Raw genomic sequence first — 24,409 nt, 5'->3', positions numbered from 1 at the left:
AAATTAAACTTAATTCTGAAGTTATTTTTGGTTAATTTTATTTTGAACAAGTGCATAATTTTTCATACAAATCAGAAGTTGGTACCGCTCTGAAATAACATTTGAACAAATCTCTCAATTTTCAAGTGCTTTTATTTACATGCATGCCTAGTACCACCAAGTGAAAGCAGTCAACGCTGCGCACTCCCTTTTTCAGATTGGGTCGATCGGCTCTCGAGCACAGAGATGCTAGCGGGTCTTCTCGCTCGCCAGTTAGAATTTGGTTGCGGATCATTCTTGTCGCCCTTGTGTGGAGTCGAGCTTGCCTCCGGGGCTGTTGCAATGACACACGCCCTCTGATCCTCTTTGGAGCTGCTCCGTTGGGCTTCTCTTAAATTGTACTTTTGTGTGAAGTGGAAGAACGCCGACACGATCTGCCGCTGCACGTGTATCGGGAGCTTCTCCAGGCTCCATGTTAGGGCCAGCCAGCTCGTATTCAGGATGCGAAGCTGGCCTGAAGATGTGGAAAAGGCCTCCATGATCTGCAAATAGAAGTGAAAAATCCAAGTGATATTTGCCCTACAAGTGAAAGAGCCACATCAAAACTGTTTCCTCACAATTGACTAGACATGGTTCGAATCTCGCCGTTAGCTGGATCTAATGTCTGTGTGTAAAAGTTGTTGAATAACATGTCTAACTGGTCCTTGAGGGTTACTAGTCTACATTTTAGGTGTTACTTTCTGATTCAAAACAGGATTACTAACAGGTATGAGATGGAGAAAGGAAACATTTAGATTAGATTTTAAAACATGAAAAATAGCTCTTCTTGAGCGCCAAGAGTTTCACACGTGTCAAATGGACACACATTTGCATTGACGAAAGAAAAAGGGAAATCTAGTAGCCTAGATTATATTTAGCTATAAGTACATACTTGTTTAAACTAACATGGGCAGAAAGTTTTTCAAAAGCCTACAAACAAGAAATGAACAGAAGCATGTCAGTCTAATGTGGTGCTTGACCGATAATTGGCCTGGCAGGTATTAAGCATTTTGATGGATATTGGCATCTGTCATTGATAGTGAAAAATGCATTTTTATTTCATATAGGAGACTTGCTGAGACTAAGCATTTTCTGAACGTTTTGGTTGTTTTTTTTAAATTAAAGGGACGAGTAAAAGTTTAAAATTTCTGTCAAATATTGGGAGAGCTTAACTGTAGAAAACTTGTTTAAAAGTGTATTTTAAATTAAAAAATATATACTGTATATTTGCCACTAAGTTCTAAAGCAATGCTTTGATGTGTACAGAGCCCTGACCTGATAGTCACTTCAACAACTTACAACTTGGGTCGCATACTCAAATGCTGTATTCGTGGAAGGTGTTCTTTTTGCATATTTTGAAACGGACTTAAAGGGACGTTAGAGATCTTTCCAAGTAGGAGATCAGAAAAGTCCAACTTCATCTAATGCAGCATAGCGAGACATTTGATGGAGAAAGTGAAGGAGAACTCCAACAAAAATCTATTGGCGGCCTCACTTCTACTCGAAAAGTAAGCGAAGCACAAACATACGTGACATAAAACACCTCAACCGCACGTGATTGATCGAGACATCAAGGCCCAAAAGTTACATCAACGGGTTGCAGTTACGGACGAGGCCTGAAGATGTCGTTGTTGAGCAAAAAATGTGTAACGCGTTTTTAAAATGTAAATGTTGGATATAGGTCCCCCTTGACAGCTAATAGTAGGCCTCGTGTTCTTTAACTGTAGACAGAGTGGAGTAAAGACCTGAGCGGAATGGATCTTGGCTCCAGCCAGCTGGATGGTTCTTCTGCACAGCGTAACGGAGAGTGAAACCAGTCGCACAGAATACGTCCTCTCCAACGCAGATGCCACTGCACCTTCCACTGGGACATCGTCTTCCTCTATAAACACAGCATGAATGTACTTCGAGTTTAGGGCCAAGCCAAAATACAGTAGTTGCTTCGTAGCCTCTCGGCCGCCTACTTTTTTCTTCTTCTGTAGGTGGCAGCATGCGGTCCACCAAAGCCTCAGATGCGTTCAGTGCAGATGCCAGTCCCATGCTGGATGCATTGACAGCCTTTCCCACCAGCGACTGCTCATCTGGTTGCTGCACTCTCTCAATTATACAGGTGACCGCATGCTGCATGCAGTCCACAGTTCCGTGGGCTACAATACTCACCGCATCCTGCACCTCTAGCACCTTACCCCGCACACCAGCCACAAGCTAGGAGACAAACATCAAAGCAAAGGAGCTAACTTAACACATGGGAAGACATACAAGTAAGTTACATGGGACGAAACCCCTAAAGTTCTTTTGGTGTCACCCAGGAATAATTATCGGTAAGCTAACCTGACTTCAGTTACCTGGTCTGTGGGTGTATGCAGCACAGGGAACTTTGCCTCCAACCAGTCCAGACTTTTACAGGCAATGTCATTGGCAAAGGAAACTATGGAAATGCAAAAGTAATAGTGAGGTCAGTGTTTGTTTGTTTGCGGCGTTTTTTGCTTCAATTGACTATAATATGGAATTGCTAAGTGGCAGGCTGCGCAGTTAAATGTGAGAGATGACTACTCATAGTTCAGTACTCTCACAGTAAGAAGCCCGTCGGGCTCCTGTGGCGTAAACTTCAATCAACCGAATGCCGGACAGTTGCCAATTAGAACAAACTGAGGGATTTATGTCAGACAGTTAGAAAAACTAAAATTCTGAATATTTGAACAACGTGAAGCATTTTCATGCAAATGTCCAGTAAAAGTGATCGTCAGTTAGTCCATACGAAGCCTTACATCTATAAATCCACGCTATTTGCTGCTAAAAATCTTTTATTAAGTTTCATCAGATACGTGTTCATCCTCACATTTTCAATTTACCTTGTTATCATGCGTTAGCTGACTCGTATACTATAGTAACCTTGATGAGACAGACCTGTCATCGCCAACAGAAAATAATGCATGTTTTTTTTTTAATTAGCCATAACTCATAATCCCGTTTGCGCTAGCAACATTATCCAAACAAATGGGCCATCTAGTTATGTTTACAGTACCAATATCAAATAAAAAGGCTTCCTTCTTCCATAGTGCTTGGTATTTCAATCAATCCAAATAAAAATACCAGTGGTTTTGCACACAGTAATTGGAAAAATACACATTCCTCACAATTCACTCAATGCATCCATCCATCCATCCAATTATTTTCTTTCGTCGCTTATCCTCACTAGGGTTGCTGGCTTGCTGATGATGCCTATCCCAGCTATCTTCAGGCAGTAGGGGACACCCTAAACTGGTTGCTAGTCAATCGCAGGGAACACAAAGACAACCAACCATTCCCAATCCCAACCCTCCCAATCAAACCTAAGGACAATTTAGAGCATCTAATACACCTAGCATGCATGTTTTTTTTTTTAATATGGGAGGAAGCTAAAGTGCTCAGCGAAAGGGCACGGGAAGAGCATGCAAACACAGGAAGGCCGAAGCTGGAATTGAACCCGGCACGCCCCACTCTCCCTACAATTCAAGACTTATTAAATGTTACCGAAAAAAAAGGTGTGGTATACCCATAGTGAACAATATACGTGTTGCTGTATTGAGGTTCTTCAGTAGAGGGCGAACTGGCATGTCATATACAATGTGACAATGTTACAAGAGAAGAATAAGAACAGAATAAGTTGTCCTGTAAAACGTGCTCGTGAGCATCATTAAAAGAACTAAAACTTAGAGACTGTATGGGTTTTGAAGCCACAATTCAGCCACAATTCAACAAAATGACAATGCAATGTCTTCATATGTCATTCTGTCTTTGTGAGATTGTGATGATTCAATGCATATCTATAATTTGAAAAAGACACCAGTCAATCAAATCATTCTGAATGGATAATTTATTCTGAACTGACGCAGACTGAAAAACTTCAAGTGAATTGAATCATGAGCCGTTCAAAGATTCCCACCCCTCGTTAGTTTTGCGTGAAGCCGACTTTCTTTATTGCTGGTTTACTCAATACACCTTTGGACTTTCTGCACCTTACTTTATCAGAATTGTTTTTTTTCTACTTGACTTTCCCTTTAAAATAATGTTTAAATCTAACTTAATGGACGAATAGCTCCAAGTATACTCCAGTCAATGCTCTTTATTTTATTCTTACTTTAAAAAGTCCATACCTTGGGGCTTCAATTTGGTGATGACAGGTGAAACTCGGTGGAGAGCCGCCGAGCCCAACAGGGTCACGCTGCTCTCCAGGCCCTCGCACACACCTCTCAGGCTGGCGTGGTTGCTTTTGGTGTCGCCGTACAGCTCTGACAGGCTGGCACAGGCAGAGCGTACCAGGGGCAGCTGGGCCACACGGGCAGCAGCGGTCTGCGACACACGAGCAAGACATTACACTTAAACTGCAATATAAAGCAGGCCGTCGGCCATTTATGTCCCGTTCGGACGCCTGTCATCCCAACGCGTGCTGCAGTGAAGTTCCCAAAGCGTAGTCCCAAAGACGCCTGTGAAGAGGTTTGATGCAGCATGCGAAGGGTTAATATAGTGAATTAAGCTCACCTGATTGTTTAGCGACATGTTCGCGAACTAAAAACGCAGAAGGAACAACGTGAGAGCAAGACAGGGCGTTTTGGGCTTCGTTTTACGAGTTAACAAAACGGAAACCTGTCGCCAAACTCACCGTATTCTCAACGCCATTCATGGGAAGACTTCGATCGTCACGCTTCGGCGACTGGCCAATTAACGCCAACTTGTGCGATCCCAGTCGGTCGCAAATCTCGCGAGATGATCGTTGTTGCTTCGTCTTATTTCTGTGCCACATCTTTTTTGGAAACTATATATAAATGCCTTATTTTACATCCAAATGCCACGTTTGATGATTAGGTCAATGGTAACAACAAAAACAAAATTATAACTATTCTAATCAATTCGCCAATTATTTAGATAGATAGATAGATAGATAGATAGATAGATAGATAGATAGATAGATAGATAGATAGATAGATAGATAGATAGATAGATAGATAGATAGATAGATAGATAGATAGATAGATAGATAGATAGATTTTTTTTCTTTATTCACATAAATTTGTTCTTGTCGTTGGCAGCAACAGCTAGCTAAACAGCTAGCTTCTGCTCCCATGTTTTGAAACTGTTGCTGGAATAGTTTTTGTGTGCACCACGTGACTCATGTGATAAAAATGAAGCACACAAATGAAATATGTCAACAAAAGTGAAAAATAAACCCCCATCAAACTCCAGTCCTCATGGGCCGCAATCTTGCATGTTTTTGATGAGTCTGCCTGTTCAACAGCAAGCTCTGCAGGATCTTGAAAATGATCCTAATCATTTGAATCAAGTGTGTTTAAGAGAGCAGCATCAAAAGCATGCAGGATTGCGGCCCTCTAAGATTGGAGTTCAAAACCAAGGTAAAACCAATCATGTCTCATGTGTTTCCTGATTTTGGTCATGTGATGTCACAAGCCGAGCAGGGATCGTTGTTACCAGAACAACTCATTGTCATTTTCAGTCCTCAGCAAGGGACAAAATGGTCACCACACGGCATGGTAAACAAGTATATATTGCTGTGAAGGCTGTATATTATTCCATTAACACATTTTTTAATAGAACACTGGCGGGGCTCGGTGTATGGATGTGTGCCAAAAATGTAATAAAGCAGGGTGCATTTGAAAAACAATTTAATAAGAAATGTGTGAAAAACAAAACAAAAAGACAAATTAACAAAGAAAAAAAAACACACAAATCAGCTAAACTCCCAAAAACATTTCAACTGACTGGAAGGAAAAACTGGGATAAAACCCACATTTCATTGTTGATATCAACACTTTGACATTAACAGTGACGAGACAAGAACTGAAAAGGGACAGGAAACTGAATACACTGAAAACTAACAAGGGGCACCTGGACAAGAAACAATTGAAAGAGGGAGCTGATTGGTCAACCCAAAGGAAGCAGGTTAACAAGGACAGGTGGAAGCAATTACACTGAGGAGACATATGAATGAGGTCATTTACAACATGTTAAAACTCAAATTACTATAATCCCGTTTCTGCATTTTACGTTTTAGTAAGGAGTATTTTTTTTTCATTCTAAACACTGTACATTTAATTTCGCGAAGCTACCTTGTAGCTATAAGAAATGCAATATATTAAAAAAATCTGCTTGCCTTACCATAAACAATTAGTCTATTAATTCCTACATTTGCTTTAGAATGACAGTAAAATATCTTGCCGTTAAATGCTGTAATATAGCCTTTTAACAACTGGAGCACCATCTAGTGGGGCACACCCAGTCAGGAATCACAGTGCTTCAGACAAGCGTCCCACAAAAGCAACATGAACATTTTCGGTCAGTTTTGCAAAATTCTCGTTCTCATTTGAAAATCCACCGATTCTCAGATTTAAACCGTGAACCTCAAAACTCCGAGACAAATGTGCAATCCCACTGCCCCCCTAATCTTAGCAAACATAAAAAAAACATTAAATGTGCGTGTACAAGTATTCCCACCCTCGCCTATATGCTTGCGTTGTGTACTCATAATCATGCACGTATAGTGAAGAATATTTTGGATGTTAAAACATCACGTTTCTCTTCCGAAAATGTATGTTTTTGGCCGGCGCACGCTTTGATCCACGTGGGCTGTTCCCGCGTGGTGCTGATGCTGGAGGATGTTGATTGATGCAGCAGCATCATCGCAACGTGCTCGACCGGAAGACATTTCTATGTGTCGGTATGCGTCAAGGAGGTGGGCGGGGGTGAAGCCTCCCGGTCTTTTGTGAAACATGCAGGAGGGGGAAGTCACAAGGTTCGGGACTGTTGTTGGAAGACAAACGACACGCACGAGAAACACGTGCGGTGGGCGGGCCTCGGTGGGCCAGCTGCACGTGGCTTTGACGAGCACACGGTCGCCACGCACTTCAGTCTGTTGCCGCATCTGCAGGAGACAACGTCAGAATGGCTGTGGAGATGGAGCCCTCGGAGTAAGAATCACTTTTGACTAATTCATTTAGAGCAGCTAAAAACTTGCACGTTTATAAATTTTAAAAATGAAGAAGTGTTTTTGGTAATATATTTTTACTCCGCAATTTCAGCTGCATGCATTTTTATCATGAATGCCAGACTCCTCATATGATCTTTTAAAGATCATACTGCATATACAATTGCATGTGCCTGTTGAATTAAATCTCCAGCCTGTTAGTATGCCTTTGATGATCCATAATTACATTTAATTTGTTTCCTTTAGTGGGAAATGCTCTGGCGGACTTTCTTACAAGGGGTTAAAGGGGTTTAATGAGCACAACTGGCTTCAAAGAGAGCTTGGTAACATGTGATTAGCAATGCACAGGGGATAGCATTCTTATAGGGAGTAATAGACTGTGCACTCATATCCCATTTCTGATGATTGTTATCAATATTGCTAATAGTAGTGGGATGCAACTTATCTATAAACCGCCTTTGGCCACAATTTCATGTCCGTTTGCACAATACATTCACTCTGTATTCAAATGATCTGCTTTTACATGTAAAGATATTAATGTTCAAAATATGATAAAGATGATACTAACATACTGTGTATGACAGAAAAACACGCAAAAATCTAGACTAGCAACAAGTTGCAGCCCATGGAGTACATTTGTGGTGTTAAGACACTAACAATGGAGTTATTAATTCTTTGTCTCTGTATAGTGTCATCCGCCTGATAATGCAATACCTAAAGGAAAACAACCTCTACAGAACCTTGACCACGCTACAGGAAGAAACAACAGTTTCACTCAACACCGTGGAGAGCATCGACAGCTTCATCGCAGACATTCAACAAGGCCACTGGGATTCGGTCTTGCTAGCGATTGAATCACTCAAATTGCCGGACAACACACTAATTGACCTTTATGAACAGGTGATTTGGGCATTTCCTTACTTGCGGTTTCAGTAAATAAAGCTATAAGCAACAACTATCTCTGCCATATGCCACACCCTGAGGCAAAAAGGAACGAACTAATACTACTACTTAGCCTTTTCTGATACTGATACTTTGTTTTGATTGACATTACCCAAGACCTCTTAATTTATGTGTTTTCATTTTTGTACTTGTTTTCTGTTTGTAGAACTGTTTGGCAATAGTAAGACTCACCATATTAGTTAGCTTTCAACAGGATGCAGAGTAGATGTACAGGACAGCAAACTCACCTTTACTACAACAATAAATACTGTATGTTGATGAATAAATATATATTTAACACTATCATTCAATACTGAGGATTTTATACTTTTTTAAATGTAGAATACTTAATTTATCTCCATGTACTGAATTTTACACCATGAAACATTTGTGATAAGTTACTGTGGTTCACACACTGCAAAATGCGGTGTTGTTTTGAAAAAAAACGGTTTAGGTTTTGAAAACAGGGTGGCTTCTATCAAGGAGGGAATCCGGTGTTGGAAATGAGCCAAGCAATGTATCGCGAATGTCTTGCTGTCGCTGTACTTTAAAACTGTGACGGATGAAAAAGGATGGCACGCTGAGGCGCCCTCCTAAGGAAAAAGAAAGCATAGGTAGTTCTTAATGCTGAATAAAAATCTTGACCCTAAGCAGAGGGTGTCAAAATCCCAGCATTGGTTCTGGACCTAGCGCTGAATGATCTATTTCACACATTTTTTGTTAACGTTTAACACAGCAGTTTTAAGATTGAAAATGATTGTATAATATATATAATAGCTGTATGATTTCATACTAAATTCACCCCAACAGGTGGTAATGGAGCTGATTGAAATGAGGGAGGTCGGAGCCGCCCGATCACTCCTCAGACAAACAGACCCGATGATTATGTTGAAGCAGACTCAACCGGAGAGGTACAGCCACCTGGAACACCTGCTCACACTCTCCTACTTTGACCCACGCGAGGTGAGAACAATCAACGCTCCTGCAAAGAAGCAGCTTGCAAAATGTTTTTTGTTATTGACGGCCTTGTTCCTCTCCACGACAGGCGTACCCAAAAGGCAGCAGCAAGGAGAGGCGACGCAGGGCCATCGCAGAGGAGCTGGTGAGGGAGGTCAGTGTTGTGCCGCCATCGCGCCTCATGGGCCTCCTGGAGCAAGTTGGTGTAAGTACGCAAAATCAATATTTGACACGACGGTACTTGCAAAAAGTTAGACCTAGTTGGCTTTCGGGTGAACTCTATCGTTTGGAGTTAACCATCTCGAAACTTTTGGTCACATGGTTAAATGTTCAGTGTTTCAATACCTCTGCTCAACTTTCTCTTCCCTGATAGTAAAATTCCAAACAGATGCTTTATCCTTTTTGTTACATTCAGCCTGTAAGGTTAAAGAGAACTAACCAAGTAATAAAAACTTCTCAAACATTAAACCAATGGAAATGTTCAGTGATAACTTTAAAGAAGTTCAAATTAAATTCCCCTGTGATGCTTGTAACACATTTTGGTTCATCCTGAATTTTCATCCAGAAGTCAACTCTTTCAAACTTTGTGTGAACTGTGTTAGTTTCACAATCTCAACCTGATACAACCATTATTATAGTTTCTTTGCTAAATGACTTGTGACAATGGTTTTTAAGTCGCTGAGATTGAACTCCCCGGAAAGCCTTTCTCCTGAAATGCCCATTGAGAGCCCAAACAAAAAGGACAGCCCTGCAGAGAAAGAGACTTGTCCAACCCAACTGTATCGTCACATTAAGGTAAACAACATATACATATACTGTGCAGATAGATACAAAGATTCACACACATTATTATTATTATTATTATTATTGTTGTTGTTGTGACTACCTGTTTTTTTCCAACTTTGTGAATTTAAAGAGGCCTACCCAAAAATGTGATTTACAAAAATGTATTCTATACAGCCTCACTAGTCTGAACACCATCATTTCAGTATAATTGTGTTTGTGGAAGAGGAATAAAGCAGCAAAATCCATCTCTTTTATCTATCTCAGGAGGAAACCATTTTGACATTTGGTCTTAGCTGAAATTGATCTCACCGTTGCTCAGCGATCAAGTTAATGATCAATTATGGCAGCCGGTGAACATCACATGACCAAACTCAGGAAACAGGTCAGCCATGACTGCCTTGAGCAAGTGTGATGTCATTTTCAGTCAACAGCAGTGGCAAAATGGACACCCACTTAGATGGGCTAAAAACAGGTGGATTTTGCTGCTTCATTCACATTTTACAAACACAATATTAACCAGAATACAATGTGTAGGCTTGTAGAGCTACCTTTAATATGAACTGTGGATATACAATATACACAGTCACTACCCAAAAATTTAGAATGTCAATTTAAAAAAAGTTGTTTTGCTTTGTCAAGTTCACCCTTTAAGTTGAATTGCAGAAATTCAACAACATATATATATATATATATATATATATATATATATGTATATATATATATATATATATATATATATATATATATATATATATATATATATATATATATATATATATATATATATATATATATATATATATATATGTATATATATATATGTATATTGGTCAATGCATCAACGTATCAAGGTCATACCCTCCAAATAATAATGTATCTGGGAAACCCTCCTACTGCATTTAATTTGACATGTCACTTGATGCGGTTTGTTGCAAATCAATTTTTGGCCACGTTTAAGGTGAACTTCACACGCTTTTGCAGTTGAAGGTCAATTGGCACTGCAATGAATTATCTAAGTGGTGTATAATATGTCCATGATTAGACTCAAATAAAAATGTCTATTCAGACTGTGAGGTAAGATTATGTGTGCGACACAAGTTAAAGGAAATGAATAATACTTTGAATTGATGTGCAGTTTGGACGTCGGTCACATGTGGAATGTGCCCGTTTCTCTCCTGATGGTAAATACCTAATCTCTGGTTCAGTGGATGGCTTCATTGAAGTGTGGAACTTCCACACAGGCAACATAAGCAAGGTAAACTCCACGGTGACACTAAAGGTTTGCGTCTGAAAAACATTCACACAGTTGTTCCTCTTTTCTATGTGTTTGAATTAGGATTTAAAGTACCAGGCACAAGACAGCTTCATGATGATGGACGATGCAGTGTTGTGTATGTGCTTCAGCCAGGATTCAGATCTACTCGCTACCGGAGCTCAGAATGGAAAAATCAAGGTACAGCCATTGATGATGTACTGTATGAAAGTACGAAGTTTAAGCTTTGCAACTTAACCTTCGAAAAGTCTCACCGGAACACCCAAGACACCAAATAAAAAAGGAGTCAGACAAACAGTACAGAACTAAATTAAGGATCATCTTGACATGACTTACTGCAATGTACTTAAAAATCTGTTCCTTATGGCAGCTAGTGGAGACTGTCTATATTTCACTGCCATGGACAGATAAAAAAAATAAAATACAGTATTGTGATAAGGGCAAAAGCCACTCTGCAATGAAGCCTACAGCAGTTAAAAGATGTTACCACCTGTTTGTTTTACAGAGTAAATTTATGTAACCCTTTTTCTGTGTGTTTGCGTGTGAGGTGTGGAAAATCCAGAGTGGTCTGTGCCTGCGCAGGTTTGAGCATGCGCACAACAAAGGTGTGACCTGTCTGTGTTTCTCCAAGGACAATAACCAAATACTCAGTGCATCTTTTGACCATACCATCAGGTGGGTTACCAAATCTACTTTCTACCAACAAAATACAAATTACACAGAACATTTACGGAGGGAGTTTCTAACAGTCTTGAACAGTCTCTTTAAAAAAAAAAAAAAAAAAGCAAAGTGTTAAACATTCATGAATGTGAGCGTAAATGGCTTGTTTATGGACTGTATGCTCTTCAATTCACTTGTGACTAGTCGAGGGTGTACCATGCATCACACACAAAGTTCGATGAATCAGGCTAAAACAAACAAAACTGTCATGGAAGGAGCAGAGTGCTGAAACAGACCGGACAGAACTGGAAAAATAGAAGTCTTTCTACATAAACATCCAACATAGCTACAAAGGAGCATCCACAATTTTACTCCGAAAAATAGACTCTGAAATAAACTAGAAAGACAGCTTGACATAACAGCTTGCGAGCTTGACCTGACCTGACCTTGAGCTTTTATACTGTCATACATCAATTCTATATGACGTAATAAAGGAAACTAAAGAACCATAATAACTGAATGGCAACGGATACATCAAGGAACAAACAAGTCACAACAGTAAATACAGAATGCTATATGGCTATATGACGAAGTAGATGAAAAAAAATAGTGGCCATCATGACAAAAGTAACCATAGCAACTGACATAACAAATCCACTGGTAAATGTTAACATATCCATCCATCCATTTTCTTTTGCCGCTTATCCTCACTAGTTGTCCACTTGTGAGTCAAGTCGTCTGCCTCTGTTTTGTTTCTCCTCTTGCAAATCAAACAATCTGGGGTCGGAGAGGGATGATTCCATCACACTGAAGATGTTGGATATTTCTATTTCTGTCCAGAGGGCTATCTGAGCCTCTCCTCGGCACACGAGCTTGCGCGGGGGCAGCTGAGACACCATGTGCTCAAGCATAACATTGCCACGTGCTTCACAATGCACTCGTCCGTGAATCACAATTTTTTGGATATGTAGACTGGATGCAGTGACTCCACGGGTGCTCTTTGTCACAGCCTAGCTCGTCACACTGGTGGAGCTAAAAATAACTCTGCTCAGCAACATATTTTGGTTGCTGCTAAGAAAAAAACGAATCCCTTCTGGTGTTGACGTCGTGTTCTTGGCTGTTAGTTTCCTTTTCATGCTGGTTTATGTCATCCTCAGGATCCATGAGCTGCGTTCGGGCCAAACACTCAAGGAGTTGAGTGGACATCTATCGATTGTCAATGATGCATCTTTCACCCCGGATGGATTTCACATTATTAGCGCATCTTCGGATGGTACAGTTAAGGTAAATTAATCTCTTGAATCGCTTCTCTGACTGAGAAAAACAGTGATTAAAACATTCAACACTGAATAAAATTTAATACAACTAATTCCGTCAGTCTGACAAGTTTGTGGTTAACAATTGCGATGTAGTTTGCACATGTTTGATTTGCTACTTGTTTCTTAATTATTTCTAGGGCTCGATCAGCTGTCCTACAGACTTAAGAAGTATAAAAACTGAATTTCAAGCCACCTAAAGTATGCAGCTGAAAATGGCAAAAAAAAAATGCATTTTGGGTTTTCACTTAATTAAAACCAAATTAATTAATTAAGTCCAAAACATTACGTCTGAAACAAGATGTAATGATGCAACCCCCCCCCAAAAAAACAAAACAAAAAAAAACTACCAAGGTCAACACGCACAACACACTTTGCAATAGCCACCTTCGAAATAAACACACCAAATAATACTTGGGCGTAGAACAATAGGTGTAGTGCTCTTTTGTTTTGAAGTTGACCTTCGTAGCTGTGGTAATGGTCTAGTGGAGTGGCAAGCTTCTGAAACCATTGCCATCACATCACAACAGCGACACACCGTCATTGAAAAAATAAATCAGATTCAATTGCTGATTAAGGATGGAAAGAAAAAGGCCTTGTTTTTGTCATGTGAAGTGTAATTGCAATAAAACGAGAATTTTCACTTGGTAATTTTTTTATGTTTTAGACTAAGCTGTAACTCGTATAAATGCTGTAAAAAATAAGACAAAAAATAAATAAAAAACAGTTGTTGAAAGTTGGTTTATATTGCTTAATGATCTTATTTATAGTCAGCGTGTTGAGTGGGGGGGGGGGGGGGGGGGGTGCAAAAAGTTTTCTCTTATCCAGGGAGCCTTGGCAAAATTGAGAAGCACCGATCTATAAAGAGCTGACATATAAATAAAAAATAATGATGGTTTGAAATTATATAAATTATGTGAAGGTCAATGAATCAAAATAAGGAATTAAAAAATTGTCAGTGTTTCCAAAATCTCCTTAAAATGCTTGCCTCCACTCTGTGGTCTTTTTAAATGTTTTATTCATACCTCATGATATTAAAAATAACCACAGTCCATCCGACAATTAAATGTCCTACTTAATTGAAGATTATTGTTCCTTACGCCTGCTTTAGATTTGGAACAGCACGACTTGTGAATGCATCCACACGTTTAAATCCAAGTCGCGGGCTTTGGATGTCCCTGTGAACAACGTCATCGCTCTTCCACAAAATCCACAACAATTTGTGGTTTGCAACCACTCCAGCACCGTCGTCGTCATGAACACGCAGGGCCAGGTGAGAGGGATCGTTACTTGTATAAACATATTTTTGTTGGATCAAATCACTTTCTATATGTTGAGGGAAACCAAATAAGATGGACATTTAACATCAGTTTTTTCCATGAATGACACCTGCAAAATATTGATTGTAGGGTAGATGTGTTTTTTTTTTTTCTCTCTGTTTGAATTTCTACAGTGGCTGCATCATAAAGATGTCTTATACATGTGTGTGTGTGTGTGTGTGTGTGTATATATATATATATATATATATATATATATATATATATATGAGTATACACATACATATGTATAGTACAGTACTTTGTTATTTTACTATTTTTTATGGAACATATATATATATATATATATATATATATATATATATATATATATAATATGGTGTCTCGCAAAACTTTATTTTATTTTTTTGAGGATATTTGAGTCTCTGTGCTCTTTTTTTCATTGCTTGCCTCAGACTGTCAAGACATTCAGTGCAGATAGGAAGTCAGGAGCAAAGTTTGTGTGCAGCACAGTGTCCCCACGAGGTGAGTGGATTTACTGTGTAGGAGAGGACCTGGTGCTCTACTGCTTCAACTACGTGACAGCAAGGCTGGAGAAAACTCTGACGGTAGGCTGTGTGGAGAATACTTCTTCTTTACTAAAAAGCCCACAAGGAGATGTATGAGGAATGTAATTTACTAAAATCCAGATTACGAGCATTATGTAAGAATTTAGGAGAGGACTAAGAACTGTATTATGAGGATGGCTAGAGGAAAATGTCCTTATGTGCTTTTGTGCTCACCGCAGGTCCACGAGAAAGATGTAATTGGCATCACTCACCACCCACATGAGAATCTCATTGCTACTTACAGCGAGGACGGCCTCCTAAGGCTATGGAAGCCTTAGGCTTATTACTCGGGTTCTTGAAGGGCGTGGAGAAACTCACACAATGCTTGCGCATCCGTTTGCAATAAAAATGGTCTAATTCTGATTTGAGACACTACACACACAAAAAAACAGACATTAACAACTATATCAATGAATTTTTGTAGAATGAAATATGCATTCTTTAGCTGATCATCATAACACACAGACAAACTAAATGAGATTTTCTCATTGCATGTGAATGCTGAGAAATGGCAGTGTAGTGGTTCATATATACAGTAGCTGACTGTTATGCAGTTAGTGTGGGCTCACCGTGTGACTTGCTGCCCTCGTGTCTCATTATTATCGACATACTTCAAATGGATGGGTGGCTACAAGTAAACTAAAAGCAAAAGAAAGATGATAAGATAAGATTATAAATATGGTTAACGCATCACAGCATATTGTAGCAGTCTTGTGTAAGTATGTCTCCGATAACATTAGACCAATTCAGGCTATCATGTATTGTCAGTATTCAAACAATATTTTTGTCAGGTGAGTTTTTCTTCCTGTTACAATTACACCGCAGGTAAGCAATATAAAATGAAAGAACTTGATTGGCATTGTCCAAGTATGAAAAAACTTTCTTCCGCAGGTGAAAGGAGGATAAATTAATATTCAGGGCACATGTTTCCAAACTGACAGCAAAACAAAGTAAGCGCATCAAATCTCTAGTTATGACTGTGATCAGAAGACTTCTTTTTTAAACAGGTGATTTATTAACATATTAACACATGATGGACGTGTTATGTACCTGTAAATGAACTGTGAAGCTATCTTAATACTCTTGCCTACTTCCTCGTGGTTCTAACTTTACCAGCGGAGTTTAAACTCCCTCATTTTCATCTCTTATGTATTTAGATATGAAAATGCATGGTGGTGAACTGTTGTCACAATTACAGTTGTGTTTTTCAGAACAATGTTGGTTCTTTGTTGGCTGTAAACAAACAGCATCAGGAGTATAAAACCATCTTAATATAATGTTTTGTTTCTAATGCAGTTTTGTAAACGATTTTTGTATTCGTTTTTTTTAGTCGTGTGTGTTTCTGCATGCTACCTCAGTGCTAAATATCAGCCAGATGAAGCTATTTCAGCCTTTGCATGACAACTAACGTCTCAGTGAAGCTCCAGTGGCGCACGTTTTATGAACTGTACAAATGACGTGACGTCACATTATGTGGTACAAGCAACTCAGCAACGTAAAGATGCAAATTTGACGACATACTGTCTGTTCTATGGTAGTCATCTATCACTGTAATGTAAATATTGTACCATTGCTTGCCACTGTCAGAAATTCAGTAAAATTTCCGAAACATTTATATTGTTGTTTGTGTGCATAACTACTTTATAAGGGATTGATTATGATATTAAATGGGTTTTCTTTGGGTCAATCCTAGCACATGCTGGTAAGAAATTTGCATCATTTTATATACCAGCTCCAGTGCCCTCTAGTGGGTATTAGACCGTTATTCATTAAAAAGGAATACATGATTATACATTTCAAAAAGGTACACATAAATGTGTTCTTAACAACCAACACTGAGTCTTAAATATAATCGCAAGTCTGGCAGGTGGCACTTCTACAGATATAATAACCACTGACCAAAAGGTTAATTCAATATGAAAAATAAATCATTTAAATAAATTGGCGTTCATGTGTAATTTGTGGGCGGCCAACACTCACAAGTCCCGGTACGCTCAAGGCTAAAATTGAGATGTGCTGATATGCTGTTTTGCCAGTTTCAAAAGGTTGGTACATTTCCTGAGCAACGGTGGTTGTAATTTTTAATCGTCAACAAATCACAAAATGGCCACCCCTCCAAGGAGAAACACAGGTGTGTTTCGCTTCTTAATCCATGTTCCACAAGTACAATATTGATCAGGATGCTGTATTTTGACCAGCAGAGAACATAAAGAATTTTTGAATTGACTTCCGCTTTAATGCATAACCCTATTACAAGTTGCTATCGTGCACAAAACATATCCCAAATATTACATCGGAAAAGGAATTAAAAAATTGTTAAATTGGACTTTTAGTATGTTTGCATGCTTTTGTAAATCTTTTCAAAGAGACATAAACATATCCATGAAAACACTGTGCATTTCTCTGCAATCAAGATAAATTGATGAGTACATTCTGTTGAACCATCTGACATTACTGAACCATTTAAACAAAGCTCCTTAAGAATCATTTATTGCGGTAAGTCTCACACTTGCAAGCCCACCTACCCAGTCACATGGTATGGGCCACGTGGCAGTTACAGTCAACCAGTTTAACATGACACAAGAAGAAAAAACAAAACAAAAAAGGATGACTTGCAGGTCCTAAATGCTTTCTGTTGATTAACACTTTCCATTAAATTTCCAGAAGTCATTTCCATAGTTAATAGCATGCTCATTCTTCAAGGGTGTTTCACAGCAAACATTTAAAGTAAAAAAAAAACAAAAAACAAAAAAAAGTTCCTGAACTAAACCTTCGTTTTACTGTTACAGCAGTCTACCTTGTTTTTTTGTTCTCCTCACCAAAAAAAAAATAAAAAATCATCCCCGTTCTGCAAAGTTAAAAAAGGCAAAACAAAGAACACAATTTACATGGCAGTTGTTTCACCAAAATTCAATACTGGAATTCTAATTTGATAAATTAGGTTAAGCAATATTTAATTACTTAGCTTTGTCAGTCATATTTTAAAGATTAAAAAATATTTAGAAAAAAGCCCTCTAAAAAGGGTTAAAAAAAAAGCATATAATAAATGTAATAAAATTGTCAGCATGCACACTTCATTTTATCACACGCACACTCAATTGAACAAATCACTGACATGATGTTTACAACAGCAAGTGATTCTGTAACACTATATAAAAGATGATTTATGCTAGATATGCTCCTGCATTAAAAAGCGTTATCGGGACACACATAAGACTTATTTCGCCCTCACCTTTTGCAACATTGTCATTACAACAACAACAAAGTCCTTCTGACCTCTATCCATAAATGATCATAATGAACACAGTTTTGTGGTACGGCTCGACAATTCAGGAAAAAAAAAGGTGCATGATTAAAAAAAACAAAAAAAGCGCTTAATTTTAAGAGATGAAGGTGTTGGAATGTGAAGTTGTTGTTTAAGACGTCTGGCACTGAACACCTCCGGTGCTGGCATAGTCATCTTCGTCCATGTAGTAGTGCTGATACCTGTGTCGCTTCCTGTTCTCGAGGTTACAGTCCTCAAGGTCGGCATAGATATAGAGGTCATCGTCCATGCTCTCCGGCTGCTCCGCGTCAACCTTGGCTGGAAAGTAACTTTCTAGCTTCTTCAGTTTGTTCTTTGGGAGGAAGTTGTCTTTTGGGAACACCACCTTGAGGAAAGAAGTTGAAATTTCACAGGAGGTCAAGTCACATTTGGGATGACATTGTGTGTCTTTGGTTTTGATGGATTTCTAAACAAGGCTGCCTTACAGAAAAGTGAATGATGAGTTTGCCTTTCTCAAATGGCCGACGATATAATGGCATCCCCTCGTTGCAAATGCACTTCGTGTCGCCGGGTTTAATCAGTTGTCCTGTAGGAACAAACAACCCTTCATTTAGGAACTGTTTTTTTGTTAGGAGCTTTCCGAAAAGAGGCTTAGAGTCAGAATGACCTGGATGTGAGGTGACGAGGAGAGTTCTGTTGTCAAGTGTCTGGACAGACTTCTGGAATCCGCACAAAGCTTCTACCAGTTGCAGTTCCATTGACATGGTCAAATCCTCCCCTTTCCTGGATGTACAAAATTAGATATAATTAGAGTAAGCAAATGTTAAATGATTATAAAATGAAGACATACTTTAAGCTTAAATATACAATGCTGAAAACTTTTTTATGTATATCAGTCGTACCGTAAGTATTCAACTGGCAAATACAAAAGAATAGCTTGAAAGCAATAACACATTGCCTTATTTGGAGAACTGTTTGCTATCTGCTCTAGGTCATTTGTACGATTTAAGTGCAATCAGCTTGGCAACATGACTTAGAGCTGTATGCACACTTTGGAGTGTGTCTTAGGGAACTCTTGTCCATTCACCCCAAAATTTGTGGAGTCAAAGTAAATTGCTCACAACGTCCATTTCAATTCAGCGAAGGGGGACTTGAGGAGCAAGTTCTTCCACAAAAAAAAACAAAAAAACAACATCAACATCAACACAAGAACCCTGTTGGAAAAGTTGGAAGACTATAAACGTAGTCATGTACTGTAGAGTACTTTTCTGCCATGTACTGTATGCTTATTTAGCATGTGATGAATGCCTACCGTACGATCCTGCATACGAACGTTACCTGGTGAAACGCGGATGCTCTTGCAAGTCCAGGACAATGATGATGTCACCTGGCTCAAGACCTGGCTCTTGGTCTCCCTCCCCATGGAACACTATTTTCTGCCCATCTCTCATTCCTGTGCAATGTAAAGTGTGACTTTCTGTTGGTGATGATGATCTTCCCCAAACAATTAAGAGGTACATTCTGATTGGTCCTGCCTTTATTCTCACCCTTATCAATGTGGACCTCCAAAATCTTTTTCAGTCGTAGCATCTTGCGACCCCCGCACGCTTTGCAGCGGTCCTTCTGACTGATCCGCTGTCCTTGGCCTTGACAGCTGTGACACACCGTGGACACCTGCTGGACCATACCCGGCACTAGTTGGTGCACACGTACCTGCATGCCCGTACCGTGGCAAGACATGCACATCTGGGCTGCGCCTTTACGGCTGCCACGACCTGCAGAAAGAACATTTAACACACTGTCAAAAGTTCACTTAATGTGCTATGGCGGTTGCTTACAATAAAAGTTACAGTTGCTTTCTCATTCAGTTGGGGGTAGCAGCTTGAACAGGGAAGCCCTGACTTCCCTTTTCGCGGCCGCTTTGCCCGTCATTGCTCCAAAAATAAAAATGCACTAAAATTGGTGATGGATTATTTGACCTACCAAAGGCCATACGATATTCATCTCAATTATTGCACTTTGAAACCTTTTTGAATGGAAATAACACATATTTTGTGCATTAAAGAAGCCGCAGTGGTTGCTGCGACAAAAACAGTATTAGAAAAAAAAAACATATCTATAATTGGATCTGATATTGAAAAAAAACTTAGAACACCGTCATTGTTCCGAAATAAAAATCTACCAAAATCAGTAATGTTATGAATGCCGTATTAAAAAAGCTCTATATATTATATATACAGTATATAATTGTATTTGTTTCAACACTTTTATAACAGGGACCTTTCATGTCCTTCATAGTTTAAGATTCACATAATTAAGGTTCCTTAAGGGTTAATAAAAAAATGATGTCACAAGGCTTTGTTAGCTAAGACATGTCAGTTAAATAACGCGTAAATGAGCTCATCTTAGGGACTGTAGCTATCCAAGTAATCACAAAGGGCACTCGTGTTCTATACAAATCTTCAGAACTAAAATGAAGGAATCCCGGAGATGCCTTTGGTACGTGATGACTCTTATTATAGGGTGACTTGAAAGAGTGTGTTATTTATCGTCCAAAGCGTCATTGGTTACCATTTTGAACCTGACTGTTCCTGATGCTTCAAATATCTGTGGGCAATTAATTAATGAATTAATGTAAGCATCTGCAAGGCTCTTTGGGCATAATATGACGTGATACAAAAAAATGTATTTCATTTACCATAGTTTGAATCTTTTTACATACCTTCACATCTCTCACAAATAGTATTCTTCTGAACAGAAAGTTTCCTTGTGGCACCGTTATAAAGATCTTCCAGTGTTACTGAAATTTGATGCACTATGTTCTTCCCTGCCATGGGAAGAAAAGTAGTAATGTTTTTAATAGTACATTTGAAAATACAATAATTCTGATTTAAAAAAAAAAAAATCTGAAATCTGGAGTGACACTTTTATATCTACACACCTTTTCTTTCTCTGTGCATCCGCCTCCCGCCACCGAAAAACAAGTCAAAGAGATCCATCGGTGATGCAAAGCTTCCTCCACCACCACCACCGGGTCCTCCTTCTTTTATGGCATTTTCCCCTCCACGGTCATATATCTCTCTTTTCTTGGCATCAGACAACACCTCGTATGCTTGTGAGATTTGTTTGAACTACAACAGATTCCAAAAAGATTTATTGAATGGGGACTGACTACATGGCTGAATGTATCGATCTGTGTGTCAAAGTTTTCCACAACTTGTCTACTTCTTATTACCTTCTCTCCTTCTGTTGGGTTCTTGTCAGGATGATACTTCAAGGCAAGTTTGCGATAAGCTCTTTTTAGTTCATCTGGAGTTGCATTAGGTTTTACACCCAGTGTGTCATAAAAACCAGTTTCCTTCACCATGTTTGCCTTGAGATGATAACCTTAGAAAAAGACCATGGAAACAGTTACTAAGATCCTCATCTTATGTTTTGGGCATACCACAAACTACAACACCAGACTTTTAAGCGTTTAAGCATGAATAAATTTTAAAATTGTGTTTTGGGGGAATGGACAAATAAACCGTACCAACTAGTTGATTTTTTTTCTTTTAATACCAAGGGAGTGGCCGAATCAGACATGACATTTGTACACAACAACTACACTATTCTAAATCAAACCCATTACAATTATGAGCGTTCAACTTCACACAATTACACAATTTTGTCGGATCATGTGGTGACTTCTTGTCACATGTCGGTTTGATGTGACAACAAAATGAAAACGATACTTAATGTAAGATGCATCAAGCTCAACAAAAACAAAATAGCGTCCTAAAAACGTGTCACATGTAAAATCACATTTATTTGGGAAAAAGTAAACAGGCGACAATAAATTCAAGCATCGGCTTAAAAAAAACAATTTTAATTGTCAGCCAATGTTTAAAAGTGACGAACCAACTTGTGATCACGTAGCATTAACAGACTGTAGAATAAGGTTTCGTTTCTCCGGCCCTTCTAGCGATAGCCTAGTAGCTCGATCAATGCACGGCTAACGCTAACATGCTAGCTTAAGATACAATAATACTATTTCTAACCTTAACTCATTAACGGAACTCAAGACAGGGAACATTGATTCACGCGCGTGTAATAACGCACTCAAACCTTAATGGAAGCAACACGTTGACGCCACTAAAAAGTCAAGCGAAGACTTTAATTCCAGAATTTTCTCTGCCGTGGGGCAAGCCGTGGTGTGACGTCATCAGCAAGCGACACTAGAAATCAATGAAGCAACCGTGGGGTAGTTTGCTTGCTTGACTAATTTATAGTTTTGGTCCCCATAAAATGTTAAAATGCCAATTTGTAGACTTGTTAATCAAGAAGAAACGCACAGCCCCATTCTACTGCCCCATCTTCAATCGGTTGTTCTGGGTCGTGGGCCACTAACCACTATTAAAGACAAAAAATGCTCCAGGGAACAAGGTAAAAACTGAATTAACAATGCACTTGTGCGTATTCTTTGCTGGTCAGCAAAAACTAAACTGCGCCCAAGTATTTGTGTCGAAGAAAAAAAAACATTTGATTTCAGTTTGTTCCAAATGGTTAAATCTCATGATTCGGTTTTAGATTCTTCGATGTTGAAATTGTGATTTGCACAAACGCAAAATATGTGTCCTGATTTGTCTGACTCAGAACGCTGTACTGTATCAAACTACATAATAACGTCATATTTTTTCTACGTTATTTTCTCGATGTCATGTAAAATGTAATGTACTAAATTGATTCATTCCTACCTTTACCCCAAATATCCTTTCTCAAACAGTTGAGTTAAAAGCGGACTGCAACAAAGGTTTTGTCATGGTTAAACAGGTAAGAGAAAGTACTATAATTTGCCACTCTTACATAATAAATACTTTCTATCAACATTTTTTGGTGGGGCTACCCACTGAATTTATTTTCTATTTTTTGTTCCATAGCTGGGTGCAAACCCCACCTCCATAGACTCTGTAGTGGTGGGTCAGGGAAATGAGGTCACAATGAAGCCCGGCCAGTTACTTCACATCGTCAATGAGTTGTACCCTTACACTATACAGTTCAGAGAAGATCCTGGTAGTAGTAAGAGACCACTTGATGAATCTCCAAAGGATAAAGAAGAATGTATGGAGGGTCCCTGTGGAAAAGCAGCCAAAAAATCTGAAAAACTGCCTGGGCCTGTCAAATCTTTAAAGGCAAGGGAGATCAATATGCCACTGACAACCGGAAATAATGTGCCGATATATGAAGTTTTTAAAATCATAAATAGTTTTGATTTAAATTTATAATGCAAGAGACAGCCATTTTAGAGACAGTCCAATGATGTTATGATGATCAGTTATGTAGAGTGTCCTTAATTCCAGTGGACAATACACCCATGATGTCAATCTGAGGGAATGTGGTAAAGTACAGCAAAAACCAATTGGAAAATGTAATCCATTGCAGGAAAGTGCCGGACATTGGAGCCAAGGACTGAAGGCTTCAATGGAAGATCCTAACATGCAGGTAAAAAACATGATTATTTATAAACCACCGTTTTCTTTGTATTTTAATGTACATTTCTGAATTGTAGGTGTATAAAGATGATAAAGTAGTTGTAATTAAGGACAAATACCCCAAGGCACGTTACCATTGGCTGGTCCTTCCATGGATATCCATTCCTAACCTGAAGGCCTTGCGTGATGAGCACTGCAGCCTGGTCAAGCACATGCAGCAAGTGGCCGACCTAATGGTTCAACAGTGCCCACACGCCAAATCCTTGGACTTTCGTAGTGGTTACCATGCCATCCCAAGCATGAGGTAGAAGCTTCTAGCCACGTTGACAGTGAGCCCATCCACTTTTTTGTCACACTGCTTTTTTTCTTTTGCAGTCATGTGCATCTGCACGTGATCAGCCAAGACTTTGATTCTCCTTGCTTGAAGAACAAAAAACACTGGAACTCATTCACAACAGACTATTTCATTGAGTCTCAAGGTGAGATAACTATTTTGTTAGATCACAGCATGTATGACTTCACACATCTGCTACAAGTTAAGTTTGAAAGTGATCAAGCAATAAAAAAAAACTATAAATGGAATGGTAGTCATAATTTTACAGAAATGCAATCATGTAATTTTCAGTGTGTTCATGTTTTGTTGTCATTTAGAGGGCTAATAGCTCTGGGGAAACAGCTTACGCCATTAGCAAGCTCACAATGATTTTTTCCATCTGTCATTCTTACCCAAACGTGATCATTTCATGGGGTCTTGAAGGTCCAAAAAGAACATGATGTTGTCAGTTTTATAGTTTTTTAGTCACGAATGTATGAAAAATAAAACTTGCTCTAGTTTCAGCTGAAACACTAATACTAAT

General features: G+C 38.9%; 4 protein-coding genes and 1 pseudogene across 8 annotated transcripts in view; 3 read left to right on the top strand and 2 right to left on the bottom strand.

Moving 5' to 3' along the window:
• Nucleotides 1-114: 114 nt before the first annotated feature.
• On the bottom strand, nt 115-4,657 carry LOC148421164 (perilipin-2-like; annotated as a pseudogene). Its single transcript, XR_015866097.1, has 6 exons — nt 4,540-4,657; nt 4,155-4,350; nt 2,364-2,446; nt 1,983-2,223; nt 1,764-1,900; nt 115-521 (listed from the first exon to the last, which is right to left on the bottom strand). The product of XR_015866097.1 is annotated as a perilipin-2-like (transcript).
• A 2,129-nt stretch (nt 4,658-6,786) lies between these two features.
• On the top strand, nt 6,787-16,431 carry LOC148421163 (WD40 repeat-containing protein SMU1-like). The gene is made up of 12 exons (XM_088420519.1): nt 6,787-6,980; nt 7,687-7,897; nt 8,750-8,902; nt 8,985-9,101; nt 9,572-9,691; nt 10,818-10,937; nt 11,019-11,135; nt 11,503-11,630; nt 12,773-12,899; nt 14,043-14,204; nt 14,664-14,816; nt 14,996-16,431. The coding sequence occupies exons 1-12, from the start codon at nt 6,955-6,957 to the stop codon at nt 15,092-15,094; spliced, it is 1,533 nt and encodes a 510-aa protein (XP_088276645.1). The 5' UTR covers nt 6,787-6,954; the 3' UTR covers nt 15,095-16,431.
• An 859-nt stretch (nt 16,432-17,290) lies between these two features.
• dnaja1 (DnaJ heat shock protein family (Hsp40) member A1) lies at nt 17,291-22,349 on the bottom strand. Of its 2 annotated transcripts, none has more exons than XM_088418816.1 (9): nt 22,189-22,349; nt 21,317-21,468; nt 21,023-21,212; nt 20,804-20,908; nt 19,629-19,856; nt 19,420-19,534; nt 18,749-18,864; nt 18,567-18,667; nt 17,291-18,466 (listed from the first exon to the last, which is right to left on the bottom strand). In XM_088418816.1, the coding sequence occupies exons 2-9, from the start codon at nt 21,446-21,448 to the stop codon at nt 18,233-18,235; spliced, it is 1,221 nt and encodes a 406-aa protein (XP_088274942.1). In that variant the 5' UTR covers nt 21,449-21,468; nt 22,189-22,349; the 3' UTR covers nt 17,291-18,232. The 2 variants fall into 2 exon arrangements, with proteins under 2 accessions (XP_088274942.1, XP_088274943.1); XM_088418817.1 differs by having other exon boundaries at nt 22,122-22,272.
• Nucleotides 20,471-24,409, top strand: part of aptx (aprataxin) — a 5,579-nt gene continuing 1,640 nt past the window's right edge. Inside the window, exons 1-8 of one of the 3 annotated variants that reach the window (XM_088418819.1) lie at nt 20,471-20,580; nt 21,067-22,506; nt 22,847-22,893; nt 23,001-23,036; nt 23,118-23,252; nt 23,503-23,562; nt 23,630-23,856; nt 23,928-24,031. In XM_088418819.1, the coding sequence (XP_088274945.1) occupies nt 22,377-22,506; nt 22,847-22,893; nt 23,001-23,036; nt 23,118-23,252; nt 23,503-23,562; nt 23,630-23,856; nt 23,928-24,031 (739 nt within the window). In that variant the 5' untranslated portion in view covers nt 20,471-20,580; nt 21,067-22,376. Of the gene's footprint in view, nt 20,581-21,066; nt 22,507-22,846; nt 22,894-23,000; nt 23,253-23,502; nt 23,563-23,629; nt 23,857-23,927; nt 24,032-24,409 lie in introns of all 3 variants that reach the window. The other 2 variants (XM_088418818.1, XM_088418820.1) reach the window with 2 other exon arrangements.
• The window catches only part of LOC148421158 (uncharacterized), a 24,868-nt gene continuing 21,019 nt past the window's right edge, over nt 20,561-24,409 (top strand). Inside the window, exon 1 of the mRNA XM_088418815.1 lies at nt 20,561-20,580. The gene's annotated coding sequence lies outside the window, so the exon portion shown is untranslated. The remainder of the gene's footprint in view (nt 20,581-24,409) is intronic.

This window comes from Hippichthys cyanospilos, chromosome 7, assembly GCF_059441005.1.
Source record: "Hippichthys cyanospilos isolate Australia breed blue-spotted pipefish chromosome 7, RoL_Hcya_1.0, whole genome shotgun sequence".
NCBI classification, from domain to species: domain Eukaryota; kingdom Metazoa; phylum Chordata; class Actinopteri; order Syngnathiformes; family Syngnathidae; genus Hippichthys; species Hippichthys cyanospilos.
This window is presented reverse-complemented; position numbering and strand designations above follow the sequence as displayed.